This window comes from Nicotiana tabacum, chromosome 14, assembly GCF_000715075.1.
Source record: "Nicotiana tabacum cultivar K326 chromosome 14, ASM71507v2, whole genome shotgun sequence".
NCBI lineage: Eukaryota > Viridiplantae > Streptophyta > Magnoliopsida > Solanales > Solanaceae > Nicotiana > Nicotiana tabacum.
This window is the reverse complement of record NC_134093.1, coordinates 48,818,821-48,838,631: the sequence shown is the minus strand read 5'-3', so window position 1 is coordinate 48,838,631 and position 19,811 is coordinate 48,818,821. Positions and strand designations below refer to the sequence as shown.

At 36.9% G+C, this 19,811-nt stretch overlaps 1 protein-coding gene across 1 annotated transcript; it reads left to right on the top strand.

Moving 5' to 3' along the window:
* Positions 1-7,412: 7,412 nt before the first annotated feature.
* On the top strand, positions 7,413-8,009 carry LOC142168932 (secreted RxLR effector protein 161-like). The gene has a single exon (XM_075230108.1). The coding sequence runs from the start codon at positions 7,413-7,415 to the stop codon at positions 8,007-8,009; it is 597 nt and encodes a 198-aa protein (XP_075086209.1).
* The last annotated feature ends 11,802 nt before the right edge of the window (positions 8,010-19,811 follow it).

Genomic DNA, 19,811 nt, shown 5'->3' with positions numbered 1-19,811 from the left:
GGTTTCATCACTTCATATTTTTGCATGCCATAATCCATGTCTTACTGTCTAATCAGACTCTAATCGTCCTATTAATTGGACAGACATTTTGTCTAAGATTGACTCTAAGACATCTCAGACAATCGACAAAATAACTTATGTTGTGGCTCGAAATAAAGATTGTCTCAAACTTCTACATATTAGTATATTATTTTTCACATGGTTAATAGGAAAATAAGGATAGCATAATAACTAGATAATAGCGATTGAGAGACTATTAAAATTCGAACTCGTAAAATTATGATTTGAATTATAACTTAAATTTATAGTCTGAGATCCGAAATCTAATACAATAGTGCAAATGTACATGCTATAATTGGTTTGCACAACAAACAAAGTGGAGCAACTTTGTAAATTGTCACACATGGGCGACTTCATATATCCCAACACGACAAAAATAACAAGCTAAGAAGCAGTTTCGTGAAGTCTTGCATCATATCCCATGCCCATATTTCTTTGTTTTACTCTTGAGGAGTTCAAGTGTCCATCCTTATTTTTATACTCTTCATTTAAAAAGGTGGAAAGAATATCAAGGAAATATGACGATATATAGCCGTCCTTAAAATAATAACCAAAAAAATTTATATTTTTTGTATATATACATACATTATTCTATATGTTATATACAAAAATTATATAAATTTTATACATTTTTTTGACTGCTGAATATAAATAGTTTCTGGCGCGGGAGAAGTGATAATACCCCGAACATCAATGTAACAATATTTTTTGTTATATATCACAAATACTAACAATCCAAAAGTATTTAAGTGTGCTTGGAAAATCGCATATCTTACAAAAAGTTGTTTGACTTCCTTCGTGTATGAGTTTTGTCTAACAAAATCATCAAAATAGGTGAAAATGAAAATAACCATCATGTATTATTTACGGGCAAAAACTGGCATATATACTCATTTTGATGGTAACACTCCGAAGCGAAATATAAAAAGATACAGCATATTCTGTACGTACGTAACATGGCACACAAGTAGTAATTTCTTAAGCTTTTTGCTGGGTTGGAGTGTCAGAGTAGGGGGTTTTCTATCTTCAGGACTATAGATGAATAATGATCTACTCTATCCACATAATTGGCAGATTCTATGAAGACCAGGGCATACATTAGAATTACTTTATGCCTTGTATACAAGCCATGCTGTTCTGGGTGCATACATAAAATTTTAAATTATTATGTGAAAATTAAGAACAAGAGTGAGTTGCTCTAGTGGCGAGCTTCCTTCACTTCCAACCAAAAGCAAGGAGGGAGTTCTTGGAGGGAGGGAGCCGAGTTTCTATCGGAAACAGCCTCTCTACCCCATGATAGAGGTAAGGTGTGCGTACACACTACCCTCCCCAACCCATAATAGAGGTAAGTTCTGCGTACGCACTACCCTCCTCATACCCCACTAGCGAGATCTTAACACGTGGCCCAATCTAATATTACTTCAACGGTTACAAGTCCTCCGAGCGTAATGAGGGGACCTAATAAATATATATAACGACCGCATGGTTCTAGGAAACAACTACCCAAGAACTCTACTAAAAATAATACTCCTTCAGTTCCAATTTATGTGAACCTGTTTGACCGGGCACGGAGTTTAAGAAAAAATGAAGACTTTTGAAATTTGTGGTCCTAAACAAGTCAAAAAGGGGTCTAGAGTATTTATCTGGTTATAAAAGCTTCTCATTAAGGGTAGAATGAGAAGTTTAAGCTAAATTATTTTCAAATTTAGAAATGAGTCATTCTTTTTGAAACGGACCAAAAAAGAAATAGGTTCACATAAACTGAAATGGAGGAAGTACTTAGTTATATAATTCGGGAACATTTTGATTCCGATTCCCATACAGATCATAATAAATTTTTACCTTCATATTCAACAACTTTGTTTATCAGTCTTGTTCAATAGCTCCACTCAATCAAGGATCTTTGAATAATAATTATCTTCTCCTTTATTTTATGGTGTTCATTTCTACATTTACCTCGTTTACTTATTTATTTTTGGATTGAATTGATTTCTTGCGGACTAATTTTTATAAATTTAAATAATTTATCCTTAAATTGGTTTTTAGGTGAAACAATTTGGTACCCATCGTAGGGCCACAAGCAATTTCGTTATTCATCCAATTGTTCTATTAATTTTTTCTTTGTTCACTGTTAGGTTTGACACTCACCGTGGCTTGATATTTAACCAATTCAACAGTTGAGAAACGAGTTGGTGATGAATCTAACAATCAGATCGAAAATTATGGAGTGCAATTGCCTCAACTCTGCCCATATTGTTCACAGAAGAATTCACCTCCGAATCGTTCCAGGGAATCATCACATCGAAGGACTGTGAACTGTGAAGCATTCACAACTCAATCAGAACTGGGAGAGTTTATGGTCCAACAGAGAGGTTGGAGTCAACAAATCAACGAAGCTATTCTGGTTTTATTTGCGAATACGGTTACCAACATCACCGAGAACGGAATTACACATTCCGACTATAGCACCCTCTCAGGATCCCAATTTCCCACCTTAAAATGTCGTGATGATACCTAGTACTAAAACTAGATAAAAACCTAACATGTATAAAGAAGTAACTAAAATAATAATAATAAAACCTCAAATTAACCCATTAAGCTAATGTAATAAAACTCAACAATACAGTAGTCAACAATTCTCCAAAACCTAGTGGAACAAAGTCATAAGCTCTACAAGGAAGTATTAATAGTCTCGTAATATAATATTGTTTTGAAACAAGAAATAAACAGTAGAACGTCTAAAAAGAGAAGGTGACTCATGTTACACGTGAGTTTCAATGATGGCAATAGTACAAATTTAACATAATCTACTTGATTGCAGGAAATCAGGATGCCAATGCTAAATCAGAGGGAGCCAAAGGAAATCAATATGTCAATGCTATCAAAAAGAAAACAAGATCAAGTGCAGCCGTTATGGGAAGCCAGTTCATAATTTAAGGATAAGTTTGGAAAAAGCAATCAGAAGATTCTGTTGATTGATTAATCAAGCCAAGTCGCAAATCACTCCCTTATGCGAAAAGGAAGGAGATAATTGAATCCAGCCTATTTCTTGAGCAGGATTTAGAGGCAACCCTTGGGTCAAAACTCTTAGAATATTCTTGCCTCAATCAATGGTCAATCTGCAACGGCTAGCTCAAAAAGAAGATTACAAGATCTTAAGACCCTTTTATAAGAAGACTGAAAGACAAAAGAAAAAAAACACGCAAAAGATAGGAAGAGTTAAAAACACTGTATTCTTGAGTTTAAGTGTCACATAAGATAGGAAGAGTTAGAAAACAAAACAAGAGTTGTGTCACGTTTAGACGAACACTGTTGCTGAATATCGTTGGTGGTAAACGTACTAAAACCACTATTGTTGTACGAACTATCGAAAATTCATGAGAACTCTTGTGACCCAAGGGAGATGGATGTAGATACCACACTGGTACTGAACCGGTATAAAATTACCTTTTTTTTTAAATTCTGCACAACTTACTTCTGCTGCAAATCAAACCTGCCGGAAAAGATTAGTTGACTGATTCCTCTTTGAGTCAACTAAGTTTTTAGTTTGGCTACAATCACCCCCTCTTGTACTTTCAATTGGTATCAGATCAATGACTCACAAGTATTGCCTAATAGCAAGCAAGTGAGGAAAAGATCATGACGTCAAACACACTCGTTGAAGCACTATTTCAAGAAAGAACTTCTTAGGTAAGACCACCCTACTTTAATTGCCAGCACTTTTTACACTAGAAAGTACATATAGAAACTTATACGATGTCATACGACATTAAAGTATGGCGTGTGATCAAAAAGAAAAATCTTCCAATTCCACCAAGGAAAGATAAAGATGGTGATATCATAGTATTATCTGATCCTCTTGATTTAGATGATTACACTGAAGAACAAGCAGCCGTTATTCAAGTGAATGCTAAGGCTAAGAATATCCTATACAACGCCATAAGCGGTGAAGAGTATGAAAAGATATCAAGCTGAAAAACTGCTAAAAAATGTGGGACAAGTGAGAAATCACATATGAAGGAACAAACAAAGTGAAGGAAACAAGAATAAATCTACTGGTGCGTGACTATGAATTATTTCAAATGAAAGATGGATAATCAGTCGAGGAAATGTTCTCTCAATTCAGCAAAATTCTTGGAGATTTTAAATCCTTTGGTAGACCAACCAGAAGTGGAGAACAAGTCAGGAAAATACTAAGAAGTCTACCCACCATTTAGCAACGCAAAGTTATTGCTCTGGAATGTCAGAATCTTGACAAGATATCATATGATGAACTTAGAGGTGATCTAAATGCCTTTGAGAAAACTCACTTAGACATGTAAGTTCATCAAGAGAAAAACAGTTACATTTAAAGCAACTGTGGCAGAATCAAAAAACAGAGAAGAAGAAGAAGAAGGAGGAAAACAAGATGAAAACATAGCTATACTCTCTAAAGTAGTAACAAGCATGATGAGGAGAAACATAAATAATAGAAGAGGTAAACAAAATTTTAGAAAAGGAAAGACGGGAAATGAAAATGACAAAAATGATGGAAGATGCTATGTGTGTGGAAAACACGGACACATTCAAGCAGAATGCCCTGAATTGAAAAAGAAACTCAGTAGAAATTTCCAAAAGAAGAAGTTATTTGGAGCATGGAGTGATGAAGAAGAATCTGATCATGAGAAAATTACCAACATGTGCTTCATGGCCATCAATGAAGACAATGATGAAGACTCAAGCGAGCTGGGTCTCATGGAAGATGAAGGAACAAGTGAGGTACGTTCACCTATGTGTCCTAAATGCAATGCAATTCAAGAATTTATTGATATTGCTCTTGTAGACATTGAGAAGGTTCTAAATGAGCTTCGAAAGATTCAACGAGAAAAGAAAGACTGGGCATTAAAACTAGAAGTATGTGAAATCAAAAAAGACATACTTTAAGAAGAAGTTCATGACCTTCAACTTCAACTGAATGGATTGAGAAAATCCACCAGTCACAGTTCCATCAAATCAAACCAGTCAACTTCTCGTAATAACTCATCTAGGACAAGAATTCATTCTGCATGCATTCATTGTGGCAAAGATGGTCACAATTCTAACCACTGCAGGTTTAGAAATAGTAGAGAAAAAAATTCTGAAAGTCTTAATAATCCATCGAAAAGGGAAATGGTATCTCGATAGCGGACACATGATAAGTGATAAATAATTATTCAAATCTGTCACTAAGCTCAATGGTGGATTAGTCACCTTTGGAGACAAATAAAAAGGAAGTGTAATTTGAGTAGGAAGAGTAATCAAATGGTGGATCCCTTTTATATCAATCATAGGCCTCTTCCTAATTACACTTCCTTTTGACCAAGATCACTTTGCTTTCCTAATCATAGGCCTCTTCCTACGTACCTTACTTTTGACCAAGCCTATGACAAATCAAAAGGGATCTATGATTGATGATCCCTGGGCATGACATAGAAAGCTTGGTCATGCTAGCATGCATTCTATTCAAAACCTTTCCAAACGCGATCTTGTCATTGGTCTTCCAAAATTAGATTTCTCTAAAGATCAAATTTGTGATGCATGTAAATTAGGAAAGTAAACCCGTTCCTCTTTTAAAGTCAGGAACATAGTCTCTACTACAAAACCTCTTCAACTTTTGCATATGGACCTCTTTGGTCCAACCAGAACTGCTAGCATTGGTGGTAGAAAATATATTTTTTTATAGTAGATGATTTTTCTCGATTCACATGGGTTATTTTTCTGAGTCATAAAGATGAAGCATTAAGGAATTTTGAAGTCTTCCGCAAGAAGGTACATCAGAAAAAGGGATATTACATCTCTGCCATAAAGAGGGAAATTTGAAAGCAGAGCCTTTGAAAACTTCTACAATGATCAAGGAATTTCTCACAACTTCTCTTCTCCAAGATCATATCAACAAAATGGAGTGGTAGAACGCAAAAAACAGAACCTTGCAAGATATGACAAGAACCATGATTGTGAAAAATTCTCTTCCACACCACTTTTGGGCAGAAGCTGTAAGCACCGCATGTCATATCATTTACAGAAGCATGATTTGACCAATTATTAAAAAGATTCCATATAAGATATGGAACGGTAAAAGGCCCAACATCAGTTAATTTTATCCGTTTGACTGGAAATGCTTTATCCACAACAATGGAAAGGACAACCTTGGTAAGTTTGATCCAAAAAGTGATGAAGGTATTTTTCTTGGATACTCTCCCTCAAGTAGAGCATATAAAGCGCTTAATAAAAGAACCTTATCTATTGAGGAATCCATTCATGTTATTTTTGTGGATACTAACCCTCACTCAAGGAATGAAAAACTTCATGAAGATGAGGAAATTTCCATAGTCCCAAAGTCTGTTCTTACAGGGAAGGAAAATCACGATGAGGTGACTAATCAGCCATATCAGTTGACTGACAACCACATGGAAAACTAAGAATCACCTTCTACCGAACAATTAACTCCCATTGAAAAGGAGCCAATCTTAGTCGTCCCAAATGAATGGAAAAGTGAACTTGGATATCCCCATAAGTTCATCATTGGAAATCCACATAAAGGTATTACCACCAGAAGATCTCAAAATCTCAACTCTCATGTGGCTTTTATATCATAATTTATGTCAAAGCCATGAAAGATGAACTTGATCAATTTGAAAGTAATAAAGTATGGAACTTAGTTCCAAAACCTTCTGATGCATCTATTGTAGGAACTAAATGGGTTTTCAGAAATAAGCTGAATGAATTTGGTCAACTAGTTTGCAACAAAGCAAGGTTAGTCTCCCAAGGTTACTCACATCAAGAAAGAATCGACTACGATGAAACCTTTGCTCCAGTGGCAAGATTAGAATCCATTCGAATACTACATGCCTTTGCTGCTCATAAAGGGTTCAGACTATTTTAAATGGATGTAAAAAGCGCTTTCTTAAATGGATTTATTTCTGAAGAAGTGTATGTGAAATAACCTCCTGGGTTTGTAAACAACAGCCTCCCAAATCATGTTTTCAAGTTATCAAAAGCATTATACGGACTCAAACAAGCCCCCGGGCCTGGTATGAAGACTAAGCTCTTTTTTATAAATCATGGCTTCAAACGAGGTAATATTGATACATCTCTGTTTATTAAGCGTTCAAATTCAGGTAATCTTATTACTCAAATTTATGTAGATGATATTATTTTTGGAAGTTCTAACTCTGTGTTATGTGAAGAATTTGCTCATATTATGAAAGGAGAATTCGAAATGAGTATGACGGGTGAGCTGACTTTCTTTCTTGGATTACAAATCAAGCAATCTTCCAAAGGAATCTTTATTAGCCAAACCAAGTACACCAATGAGCTTATAAAAAAAGCTTGGAATGGAGAATGCAAAACCTAGTGGAACTCTAATGAGTCCGTCAACAACTCTTGAAGAAGACAAAAATAGGAAAAATGTCGATGAAACTATGTATAAGGGAATGACTGGATGCCTACTATATTTCATGGGTAGTCGACCAGATATAATATTCAGTATTTGTAAATGTGCAAGATTTCAGTCAGCTCCAAAGGAATCTCATTTGACTGTAGTAAAACGTATCATTAAATACCTCTTTGGGACAACTGAATTAGGTTTATGGTATTCTCACTCTAACAATTTTGATCTAAAAGGCTTTTCAGATCCAAATTTTGCAGGTGATAGGACTGACAGGAAAAGCACTAGTGGCACTTGCCAACTACTGAGAAATGTACTAATTTTCTGGCATAGCAAGAAACAAAATTGTGTTGCCTTGTTAACTATTGAAGTAGAGTATCTAGCTGTTGGAAGCCGTTGCACTCAAATTCTTTGGATTATGCATCAACTTCTTGATTATGATCTCAACCTTACCTCTACTCCTATTTTTTGCGATAACACGAGTGCTATATATCTATCAAAAAATTTTGTGCATCATTTCATGGGGAAAGTATATCAAAATTAAGCATCATTTTATCTGTGATCATGTTGCTAAAGGTAATATAATGTTAGAGTTTATTAGTACTGAGTCTCAACTTGCTAATATTTTGTAAAACCTCTTTTGGAAAAATGTTTTTTCCTACTTCATACTAAGATTAGTATCCTGCCTGTTGCGTAAAAAATCTTTTATATACTTGCAAAATATTTTACTTCCTTTTATGAGTTTGCTTAATTTATGGGTTTCATTAATTTGATGTGAGTGTAATTATTACCTTCCATTGGTGCCGCCGAAGCAACTCCTCAAAAGTGTCACTTCAGTCTGTACCCAACCCTTCCTCTAACCGATGCAACCCTTCAATCTTCCAAGCTCCTAAATAAGTACCCCCTCTTCTCTCATTCTTCATCACTTCTCACCAAACTCCACTACCATGGCTAAAAGAAACCTCTCATCCTCTACTGTCACAAGACGAAGCAGACGGTTCCAGATATCCCAAAACCTTGAAGAAACCATCGACCTTGAGTCATCCCTTGACTCAAACCCTCTCAAAACTGATAATGAGAGTAGTGACTCGTCGGAGGATCATACTCTAAGCCAGAAAAAACTGGGAAGCAACCCATGGATCACACCCTCAAAAGACCTGCATGCAAGAAGGGGAAAGTGGAAAGCACTGATTTTGGGTCAGAGGACAAATTGAACTTCTACGGTCCAACTGAGAAATCGAGGTTTGAATCCTATAATTCAAAATCTTTGGCTTATGGGTGCTATGTAAGTCTTTCTCTCATGAAAGATATTCATTGTGATGTGGTTTCAATTTTTGACTTTCAATGTCTTTCTCCTCCGTTTGATACTATTGGAAATACTATGTATAAAGAACCTGTGAGAATGTTCTATGCTAATTTGTTTGCAAATGACAAAGATGACTTGGAGTCAATGGTTCTAGGTACTCGTATTTTTCTTGATGCATATCAATTTGAGAAGACTTTTTCTGCTAAGTTTCATGGGTATGATGTATTTGTTCAAAATTCCTAGCCAAAAGATTTCGATGTGTCCCTAGACAAAGCAAAAGCTTTCCTGTCTGAAAACCCCCTGACATTGGCCCTAAAAGTCTTAAGTTTGAACATCATGTGTTAGCTCACATGATTGCTACTACTCTTCTTCCTAGGACTGGGTCTTTTAGCACTTTAACTACTAGGGATATCTTTGTCTTTTTTTGTCTTGTGAACAACAAAAGACTTGACTGGTTTGTGTGGATTCGTCAGTATATGCTTGAAAGTATCATGGACATATCTTCCTCTGCTGCCTGTTTACTGATGTTCAGCCAAAAATGCATATATTTAACCATTATTACCTCACATTATCGTACTTTTAATAATCTTTTGAGTGTTAATTATATTACATTGTGCTTAATATTATATTTTAACTGTGTAGGAATAAAGCAGTATGAAGATAAAGAGATTTGGAGCAAAATTAAATAAAATACGGAAGAAAAAAAAGAAAAAAAGGGGGGGGGGGGGAGTGAAAGACAAGAGACAAAGAAGAATACAAAAATGTTTACAAGGAAAGTTGGAAGTTGGCCGCAAGAAAAGATTTCAATTTGCAAAACATACTGGTTTCTGCACCAGGGCCAGCGCTAGGCGCTGCTCTGGACGCTGGGCATGCGTGTTTTCCTATTTCGCTCGGGACTTAGTTATTAAGGCCCTATATACCCCCAACTCGTATAAAAGGGGTCCTAAACATATTTGGGGGGGGGGGAGGATATTTTTTGAAAAACACACACGAGCACAGAGCCGTTGTGGAGGCCGGAATTCATCAAGTTCCATATTTCTTCCGCCAAACTTAGTAATTTTTATATTTTTTTGTATGATTTGTTGTTTGGCTACCATGTCTATGTGGAGCTAAACTTCACGTTCTAGGGTTGTGGTTCTTTCATGACTATTGTTGGATATTGATTTTACTTTCTTGATTTATTATATTGGTTTATTTATTCAATCTTACGCTTAATTATTTAATTGTTTGATCACCAATTGAATACTATCTACGAATCTAGAATTGAACTCGAAAGTGGGAATTCTAGATTGCACATAGGATTGAGTAGAGCAAATTCTTGAACCTGGGCATCGGGGAATTAATTCGCAGTTAGGATAGACATATACATAATTGCCTCGCTTGGTTGTGTACAGGAATTATAAATGCGTTGTTGTTAGTTCTAATTTCATAGATATATAGGCGTTCAATTAGCTTGAATAGGCGAGTAAGAACTCGACAGATTCTTATGAGTAATATCAACCATGTCAACCAATGAACTAGATGAATTAGTTAGTCAATTCAATTGAAGAATACAATAGGAATGTTAGATAGCCCATAACCCTTGATCGTTTTCATTACATTGATAACATAAAAATATTCCTTTGTTCAGAGTTTATTTTTTATTTTCTTTTTAGTTTAATTACTTTAGCATCACTACTTTTGAGTTTAATCATTGTTTAGATAATTAGGATAGTCTGATCTAGTTAATAGGTGATAACAAGTCCTCGTGGGTTCGATACTCTATCTTATCACTTTATTACTTGACGACCGCGTATACTTGCATATGCGTTTAACAAGTTTTTGGCGCCATTGTCGGGGACTTAGAATTAGCTATTTTTCTAGATTAGACATTTATTTTTTATCCATTCAAGTTTTTTATTTTAGTTTCGTTAGTATTTGTTTTTATTTTAACATGGCATCTTGGAATGAAAGTTATTCGAATGATGGTTATTCTTATTTTGATGATCCTAGTCCATATTGTGGAGGACCTCACTGGTGGAAAAATTGTCAGAATGTTCCCGGGAGTGAGTTGTGCGCACAATCTCAATCCTTTGAGTGGAATATTTGTAATATGTGCGGTAGTCACTATGTCCATTGGGATGGTTGTCTGTATTCTTTTCATCCTTCTCTGAGCCCTTATTATGATCTTTCTAATAGTGTTTGTGAGTTTGATAGGGGCAATGAAGTGCAGGATATGGAATGTGATGCATATATTAGGGATAGTTTGAGGCAAGTAGCAGAGCAACATGATGAGCTCAAAAAATATATGAAAAGAATGAGGGAAGCAATCACAAGAATGAAGGCCAATCTGGAAGAATTAAATGAAAAGAGCGAGTACCAGTAAGAGGAAATTTTTTTAAAAGATGAGATTTTGAGCCAAACTTGGCTGGAGGAGCAAGATGAAAGATTAAAAATATATGAGGCTCAACATGAGGACATTACAATTGAGATGAAATACTTTATAGAAGGAAGAGATGACCTGGGACAAGAGATTGATAAATTTGGCACTACTATTCACGACTTAGAGGCTCAATTAAATGTAAAGGTTGATGCGTCTAATGCCCAACAAAATAGTAATGAGTTGTGCGAAGCTGAAAAGGAGCTTATACGCCAAATTGAGGAGCTAAAAGTGGAGAGCCATTTATTCGAGCATATTTTTGTTGATGATGACCATGTTGAGAAAAGTACACTAGAGCCATGTGAGTCAGCAAATAATGTTATATTTGAAGACTCTTGTGCATGTAAATATGAGGATGTAAAGAGTAATACAATTCTAGAGTTAGGGCATATTGGTCCTCATTCCATACATTTTTTAACATTGTGTTTGGATGATGACATGGAAATCAAGTCATCTGAGCCTTTGGAGGAGCCAATGGATAAGGAACAAGGTGCTTACATTCTTAAATTCTTTGTGCCAGAGAGACATAATTACATACCTCATTTGAAGGCCAAGAAGTGTAAAATGCGGTATTGGTTGCTTGGCCCAATTAAATTTGTCTCACCTCCCTGGGAGCATAATAGAAAACTTGAAACCAAATTAGGGGCCCAATTCATATGTTCGAGGTGGAGGCAAAAAGTGGTTCACGTCGTATCGCGACGTTAAATTAGGCACTTATTGGGAGGCAGCCCAACTTTACTGCTTTATTTTAATTTTGTTTATTTTATTATTTTTGTAGTGTTGTTTTGTTTTGTAGGATTATGAGCATAAGAAGAAAAGTCATTGGAAGCGTGCAAAAGCGAGCCAGATGGTTGGAACTAGTGTGAGGTACCCGCACAAAGGACCATCCTTGGGAGAAGTCTGAGTACCCCGTGAGCTTGTATTGCTTCGTCCTTTGGCCTTTTAAGGAGTTTCTTGTCCACCCTTGTTATTTTTACTTTATTTGTGCATTGGGGACACTGCACTTTTCTAAGTGTGGGGTGGAAGATTCTCTGTGCTTTGTATAGTATTATAATAGTATATTTGTCACGACCCGAAGTCTCACCTATCGTGATGGCACCTATCTCAAATACTAGGCAAACCGACAATCTCAATAAACCATCATATCTTTTAAATTTGATAAAAACATAATAATTAAATTCAGCGGAAGAAATCTCACAAGTAGAAATATAAACACTCCCAAAACCCGGTGTCACTGAGTGCATGAGCATCTAATATAAATACAAAGTCAGACTGAAAAAACCACTGTCTGAAAGTATAGAACATTACAATAACTGAAGGAAAGAGAGACAAGGTCAGCGGGCGCCAAGCAGCTACCTAGATAGTCTCCAACTGATAGTACTCTGAAATCTAACAATCTCCGTGTCCGAAAGCACCTGGATATGCACACGAGGTGCAGAGTGTAGTATGAGTACAACTAAATCAATAAGTAACAAGGCTAACCTCTAGGCTGAAAGAAATGATGAGCTCCACAGGTACAGTCCAGTAAAAATAATGGTACAGAAATGTAGGCATGCTTTCAAGTTCAACAGTTAAACTCAGTACAAGTGAAATAGATCAATACTGCATGATCTGAGGAATATGACATCTCAGTAGCAAGACCTCCTGTAGATACTGGTCACCAATTATTCGGTCACTCGATACAGTTTATGGCAAATCCAAACCCGGGGTGTTCCAACCCGTATATATATACACATCGACTGACAGTCAGTCATTCAGTACCGTATAAGGCCAATACATCCCTAGGGTAATTTATCCCCAAATGCAAATGATACAGACAAAATCCATGTCCAGGTAAATGCATTACAATATAAATAAGTAAGGCAAGTCCATGCCCTGGGAAAATCCATCCCAAACATATATATAAGCAGTAAGTAAGGCAAGTCCATGCCCTGGGAAATTCAGCCCGAATATATATAATCATCTACACTCAATGGGGGGTGTACAGACTCCGGAGGGGCTCCTTCATCCCAAGCGCTATAAGTCGACCGCGCTCACTAGGGGTGTATGCAGACTCTCGGAGGGGCTCCTTCAGCCCAAGTATGATATAAAGCCAATATGGCCTACTGAAGGCGGGCAGTCCCGATCCGTATAATAATAAAGCCAATGAGGCCTGCTGCAGGCGGGCAACCCCGATCCATTTAATAATAAAGCCAATAAGTCATGCTGCAGGCAGGCAGTCCCAATCCATAAAATAGTAAAGCCAATAAGGCCTGCTGCATGCGGGAAACCCGATCCAGAACAATAATAATGTAATAAGCCAAACGACCTGTTGTGTTGCGCATCTCAATCCCATAAATATCCTCACAATGGACAATTATTACTGAGTATGAAATATATATTTTTGAACAATTAATTCAACAACAACACAACCCCATCGGTCCTAAAGTATTGGCACGTAGCCTAAACATGATCTTTAATAGGAGCCTCAGCTCAATTTCTCTAACATGTAGAGAATGTTCAGATAATAATATGATTCATTAATCTTACAACTGCACAGGATTTATTCAAGATACAATTTATATGGTGCACGTCCACATGCTTGTCACCTATCGTGAGCGTCACCTCCAAACAATTTATATCATACCAAATTCGGGGATTTATACCCTCAGAACCAAGTTTAGAAGTGTTACTTACCTTAACAAGACGAACCCAATGTCGAGCAAGCTAATCAATACTCAGGAAATTCCATTCCGCGCTTATCCACCTCTGAATGCCTTCTTGTCTCCTCAATTCAATGCTAACGATCCGAAACTGAAATTCACCCCTTAATGATACTACAACAATCTACTATACTAAGCAACTTCAATCTACAATATCAACATCCAAGGGGATCAACATTAGTAACTAATTCCTTAGTTTAGGCCATTTAGACAATTTACCAAACACCTTGTGGGCATACATTTATACATTTCTTAACCATATAATTAGTTCTTCCAACTACCATCATTTACCAACAATTCATCCCACCATCATTCTTTAATAACTTATAATCCTAACATCACATGTGTGACCAACCATTCTCACCCAACTAACAAAATTCCATCAAATAATCACCTTTCAATCTCTACAATGGTTATGTATTTAAATTGGGAAATTATGGCTTCCAATCACCATACCATAAGTTTTAACACATATTTTATACATAAATAATAACCATAGATTAGTTAGAGATGGTAGACATACCTCTTATAGTGAAACTCTTAAGAATCCCAACTTGTAGTGTTCTTGACCAATTTGGGGATTTAAATGGAAATCTATGGATCTTCAAGATTAATCCTTGTTAATACAAGTGTTTAGGAGTAGTAATCAACTCAAAATTACTCCAAGAACATTACCTTGGATCATGGGAGGTAGGTGTTGGACGGATTCCCCTTGATATGCAAGCCCTAGTTCAAAGAAATTTCTTATCTCCCTCTCTACCCGGCCTTGGGGTGGGGTGGGGGTATTTAATGGGTTCCTACGTGCGCGGCCGCTCATTGGCCGCGCATCTGAGGCAGAAACTCTCAAATATGCACGGCCGCGCATCTGGGCGCGCATATGACACATGTCCAGTAAAATGGCCATAACTTTCTCTATACATATCCAAATGATGAACAGTTTGATGCGTTGGAAACTAGACTCAAAGGAATTTAATTTAATAGGTTATAAATTATATAACGCTTCATATATTGAGAGTTATTCTCATTTGAATTTAGATCTTATGCAAACTCATTTGAAACTTTATCCCATCATATAATTTTCAACTTGACCTAGCCTTAAGGCTCTTCTTAGACCCTAAACCATTCTGAATGCACCTCATACATATATTATCATGATCAATTGATATAATTCAAATTACCAGTCTTGTTCATACCTAAATTGATATAATTAGTACCCGCCAATCTTCTTAATGGTCTTAAAATAATTAGAATATTTTTTTTTCGGGGTGTTATATTCTTCCCTACTTAAGAACATCCATCCTCGAATGTTGTACAAGTAATTATTATGCACAATATTATCCTTCTTTCACCTTAACCATCATCTTTAATCGTTCTTGACTTCATATAGATCTTATATATTCTTCCAACATTTCAACTTCCTTAAGTCCCCAAAATTTGGGTAACTCCCAAATTTTTCAAAAATTTCTGCAGAGTGTCCTCTGCAATTGGGCCTAACCACCTACCAGAGAATCACCAAAACTAATCCTAACAACATATACATGAACTAACGATGCAACGTAACATTAAAACAATGTCAATCGTGGCCTTACGAGCAGTATACTACCAAAAAGGAACACCTTTAACACCAGCTATACAGTTGATACATAATTCATAGAAGGTAACTCTTAGCATTTTCGTATATCACGACTTCATAAATACATGACTATTCAATTAAATGAGGGTACTTCTTCTTCATTTCTTCCTCGGCGTCCTAATATACCGTAATAAAAATCTGATAGTACCCATTCTAGGTCCAATGACCATATATTATTAAACACAACTATCCCATAAACATGCCACACCAATCTAATTCAAGCCGCAAACTGCGTAATCGATGTACCCAAAAATGGAAAATGTTTCAAAGAAGAGAACCATTTTCGCAAGTTCAACAAGCACTTCTACAACCGAAATGCTATGAGCTCACCATACATGGTAAAACTAAGACACACGAATCTAATAACGGTAACCAGCTCTCCTAGAGCTCACATTAGGATCAACCCACACGGACATCTCACGTGCTATCGTATCAATATCTGGACCCTGACGGGTAACTCACGTGCTAATAATATCAGTATATGGATCCGCACGGATAACTCACGTGCCAATAACATAATCCGCCTGACATGGTCACATGCCTCCAGTCTAAGCATATCATATAGGAGCAATCAAATAAGTACATATGTTTATGATAAATGAAATAAAATTCATATGCTCCTGGACTGGTATAAATATCACGCCATAGAGTAGGCATGTGCAAAGTGTGCTATCACAACTCAAATCGGCAAGTTAACGCAGAAATAGTAACTACCCAATTTATTCAGGGAATTAGCCTCTTTGTAACCTTAAGTATAGCCCATATAGTTCTCAACAAAGGTACGAGTACGAGAAACGTCATAACTTTACGCTTAACCGTCAACTCTAGGCATATCATAGTCTAAACATTTTCCCGAGTCTGAATACTTGCCCCGATGCCTGCACAACACACCACATCTATTATGCCATCATATGACAAGCACGAGAATCTCATTATTAACTCTGAGTCACCAGCATATTACATACCCGGTAAATTAGAAACCTTCCATTTTCTCTCATCCATGAGGAATTCACAATTCACAACATGTCTCCCACACCGGTAGAAAATATTTACTTCAAACCATGGATCAAGAACACTTTCAAATCCATTTGCATATAACCAAGCTATCAAAATTGAATTTCTCTAACTTGACCAAGCCACGCAGGTCACCAAACCCAAGAATATTGCCACTCAAATATCTGTAAAGTCTCACCACATCATAATCATCTCAAAAGAACCGAACATACCATTACCATACTAGTCTAGCCTACTACCCAGTTATCCTATTTTCTTCGAGTTTCTTCTAAATTACCCTCAAGTTGACACTTCTCCTTGTCAGAACACTACGATCCTTACCCAAAGCTCACTTCAAGACATCCTAACATAAAACTACACCGCCCTAAGTCCCATAAGCCATTGTATTCTTCTTAAGAACCTCCATAAATACCATAACCAAGACACCCACTCTTAAGGACCTTATGTGAATTTAAAATTGTTCCTCTTTCCTTTCTTATATTGAAATATAGAATCCGTAGTCAAACAGAATTATTGCAGGTCCCGACACCATCTAGTGTAAGTAACCGATTCTAGTGATATACAAATTTGAAAAATTTTCAATTGCCACATATAAATTTTGAATCAATTAGAACCCTCTCGAGAGTCATCCACTCTGCTCAAATCTAATTTGCTCCGCCCAAACGGGCCGAAAGACACGTGCTCCTTTAGCACACTCAACACTCAAAAAAGTAACCTTGCCTTAACACGACCAGTCAACTTCATAATTCGTGCGTACTACATCCTTCAAAATAACAACTTAATCATTCCATAATTTATATATTTTCATAAGGTGTAATGTAACCCGTATCCAGGAATTTTCTTACCCGAATCATCCTCGATCTCCACCTCTGCAAGTCATAACTAACCCACAAGTATGCCTCAAACCAAAACTAGAATTTAACATATATCCATAAAATTGAATTGTCAATAGCAGGCTCCCCCACTTGGCTCAAATTCATACAACAAAACACTCAATAACTCATAATACCCATACTTTATTACTGCCATAATACTGCAGTCAGTTCAACGAAAATTCTTCTCAAGCTTATGCAACACTCACCATAAAATACCTCAATCATCCGCTAAGTTCGCATTTATTCTAGTGACAGTCAAGTCAACTTTCTCAACCCGATTCAAATTCAAATCTCAACACATACGCCCAGCTGGTAGAAAAGAAACTCTCCACTCAATATTATAAGGAACACACCTACATAGATTACCCTGCAGGAGATAACCCACATAGATTACCCTGCAGGAGATAACCCACCTGCTTAGCCTCAAATTGGCATCTTGTTATACCCTTTCGCAACCACAATTTCTACACAATCACTTACTCCTTCTGAGTTCAAACTCATTAACAAGACATGAGAATTTAATTTGTCCCACAATTTAACAACGTGAAAGATCCTTCAATACACTTACATCTCAAGACTATACGTTAAATTGAGATAGAAGTCAAATACCCAATAGTCTTTTTTTTTTAACTTCTCAAGCAAACATTTTTTTTTCGTCAGTTGAAAACCATCCGAACACCCCCCGTAATCACAATATAATCATCATATGGTCATACAACCATTCATCGAGCCACAAATTTCACTCATAGGGACACTACCGGACATATGAGTCCAATTGTACAAGTTCACACAACTGAAACTATCGTTCCTAAGCTGCGGTCTAATCCTGGCCTCAAGTCTTCCAGACTGGCCCATCACCAAAACACAGAATACACCTTTTGAACCTCGTTCATGGAATCACAAGATGGTGATGCACAACTGAAACCGAGCACTCATATGCGCATACGAAATGCGTGGAAGGAATTTAAAGAGTTATGTTTCAAGCTGAATCAATTCCGCATGATAGAATAGAAGAAAGTGAAATTTTCCTAAGGGTTCGACAGCCTCTTGAAGATAAGTACAAACGTCTCCGTACCGATCTGCAAGACTCTACTAAACCTTCTCATGACTCGTGAAACCTATGTTACCTAGGGCTTTGATACCAACTTGTCATGACCCAAAATCTTACCTATCGTAATGCCGCCTATCTTAATTCTAGGCAAGCCGACAATCTCAATAAACCACCATATATTTTAAATTTTAAAAAAACATAATAATTAAATTCATCGGAAGAAATATCACAAGTACATATATAAACACTCCCAAAACCCGGTGTCACTGAGTGCATGAGCATCTAATATGAATACAAAGTCTGTCTGATAAAAACCACTATCTGAAAGTATTGAACAGTACAATAACTGAAGGAAAGTGAGACAAGGTCAGCGGGTACCAAGCAACTACCTTGATAGTCTCAACTGATAGTACTCTGAAATCTAACAATCTCCATGTCCGAAAGCACCTGGATCTGCACATGAGGTGCAAAGTGTAGTATGAGTTCAACTAACTCGATAAGTAACAAGACTAACCTCTGGGCTGAAAAAAATGATGAGCTCCGCAGGTACAGTCTAGTAAAAATAATGGTACAGAAATATAGGCATGCTTTCAAGTTCAACAGTTAAACTCAGTACAAGTAAAATAGATCAATACTGCATGATATGAGGAATATGACATCTCAGTAGCAAGACCTCCTGTAGATACTGGTCACCAATTATTCGGTCACTCGATACAGTTTATGGCAAATCCAAACCCGGGGTGTTCCAACCCGTATATATATACACATCGACTGACAGTCAGTCATTCAGTAACGTATAAGACCAATCCATCCCTAGGGTAATTTATCCCCAAATGCAAATGATACAGACAAGATCCATGTCGAGGTAAATTTATTACAATATAAATAAGTAAGGCAAGTCCATGCCCTGGGAAAATCCATCCCATATATATATATAAGCAGTAAGTAAGGCAAGTTCATGCCCTGGGAAATCCATCCAGAATATATATAATCATCTACGCTCACTGGGGTGTACAGACTCCGGAGGGGCTCCTTCAGTCCAAGCGTGATATAAAGCCATTATGGCCTACTGCAGGCGGGCATTCTCGATCCATATAATAATAAAGCCAATGAGGCCTCCTGCAGGCGGGCATCCCTGATCCATTTAATAATAAAGCCAATAAGGCCTATCGCAGGCGGGGCAACCCCAATACATACAGTAGTAAAGCCAATAAGGCCTGCTGCAGGAGGGCAACCCCGATCCAGAACAATAATAATGTAATAAGCCAAATGGCCTGCTGCGTTGCGCAGCTCAATCCCATAAATATCATCACAATGGACAATTATTACTGAGTGTGAAATGTATA

What these genes read in the sequence shown, in the direction of transcription:
- LOC142168932 (XM_075230108.1), top strand. Translation starts at nt 7,413, where the DNA reads ATGGAGAATGCAAAACCTAGTGGAACTCTAATGAGTCCGTCAACAACT.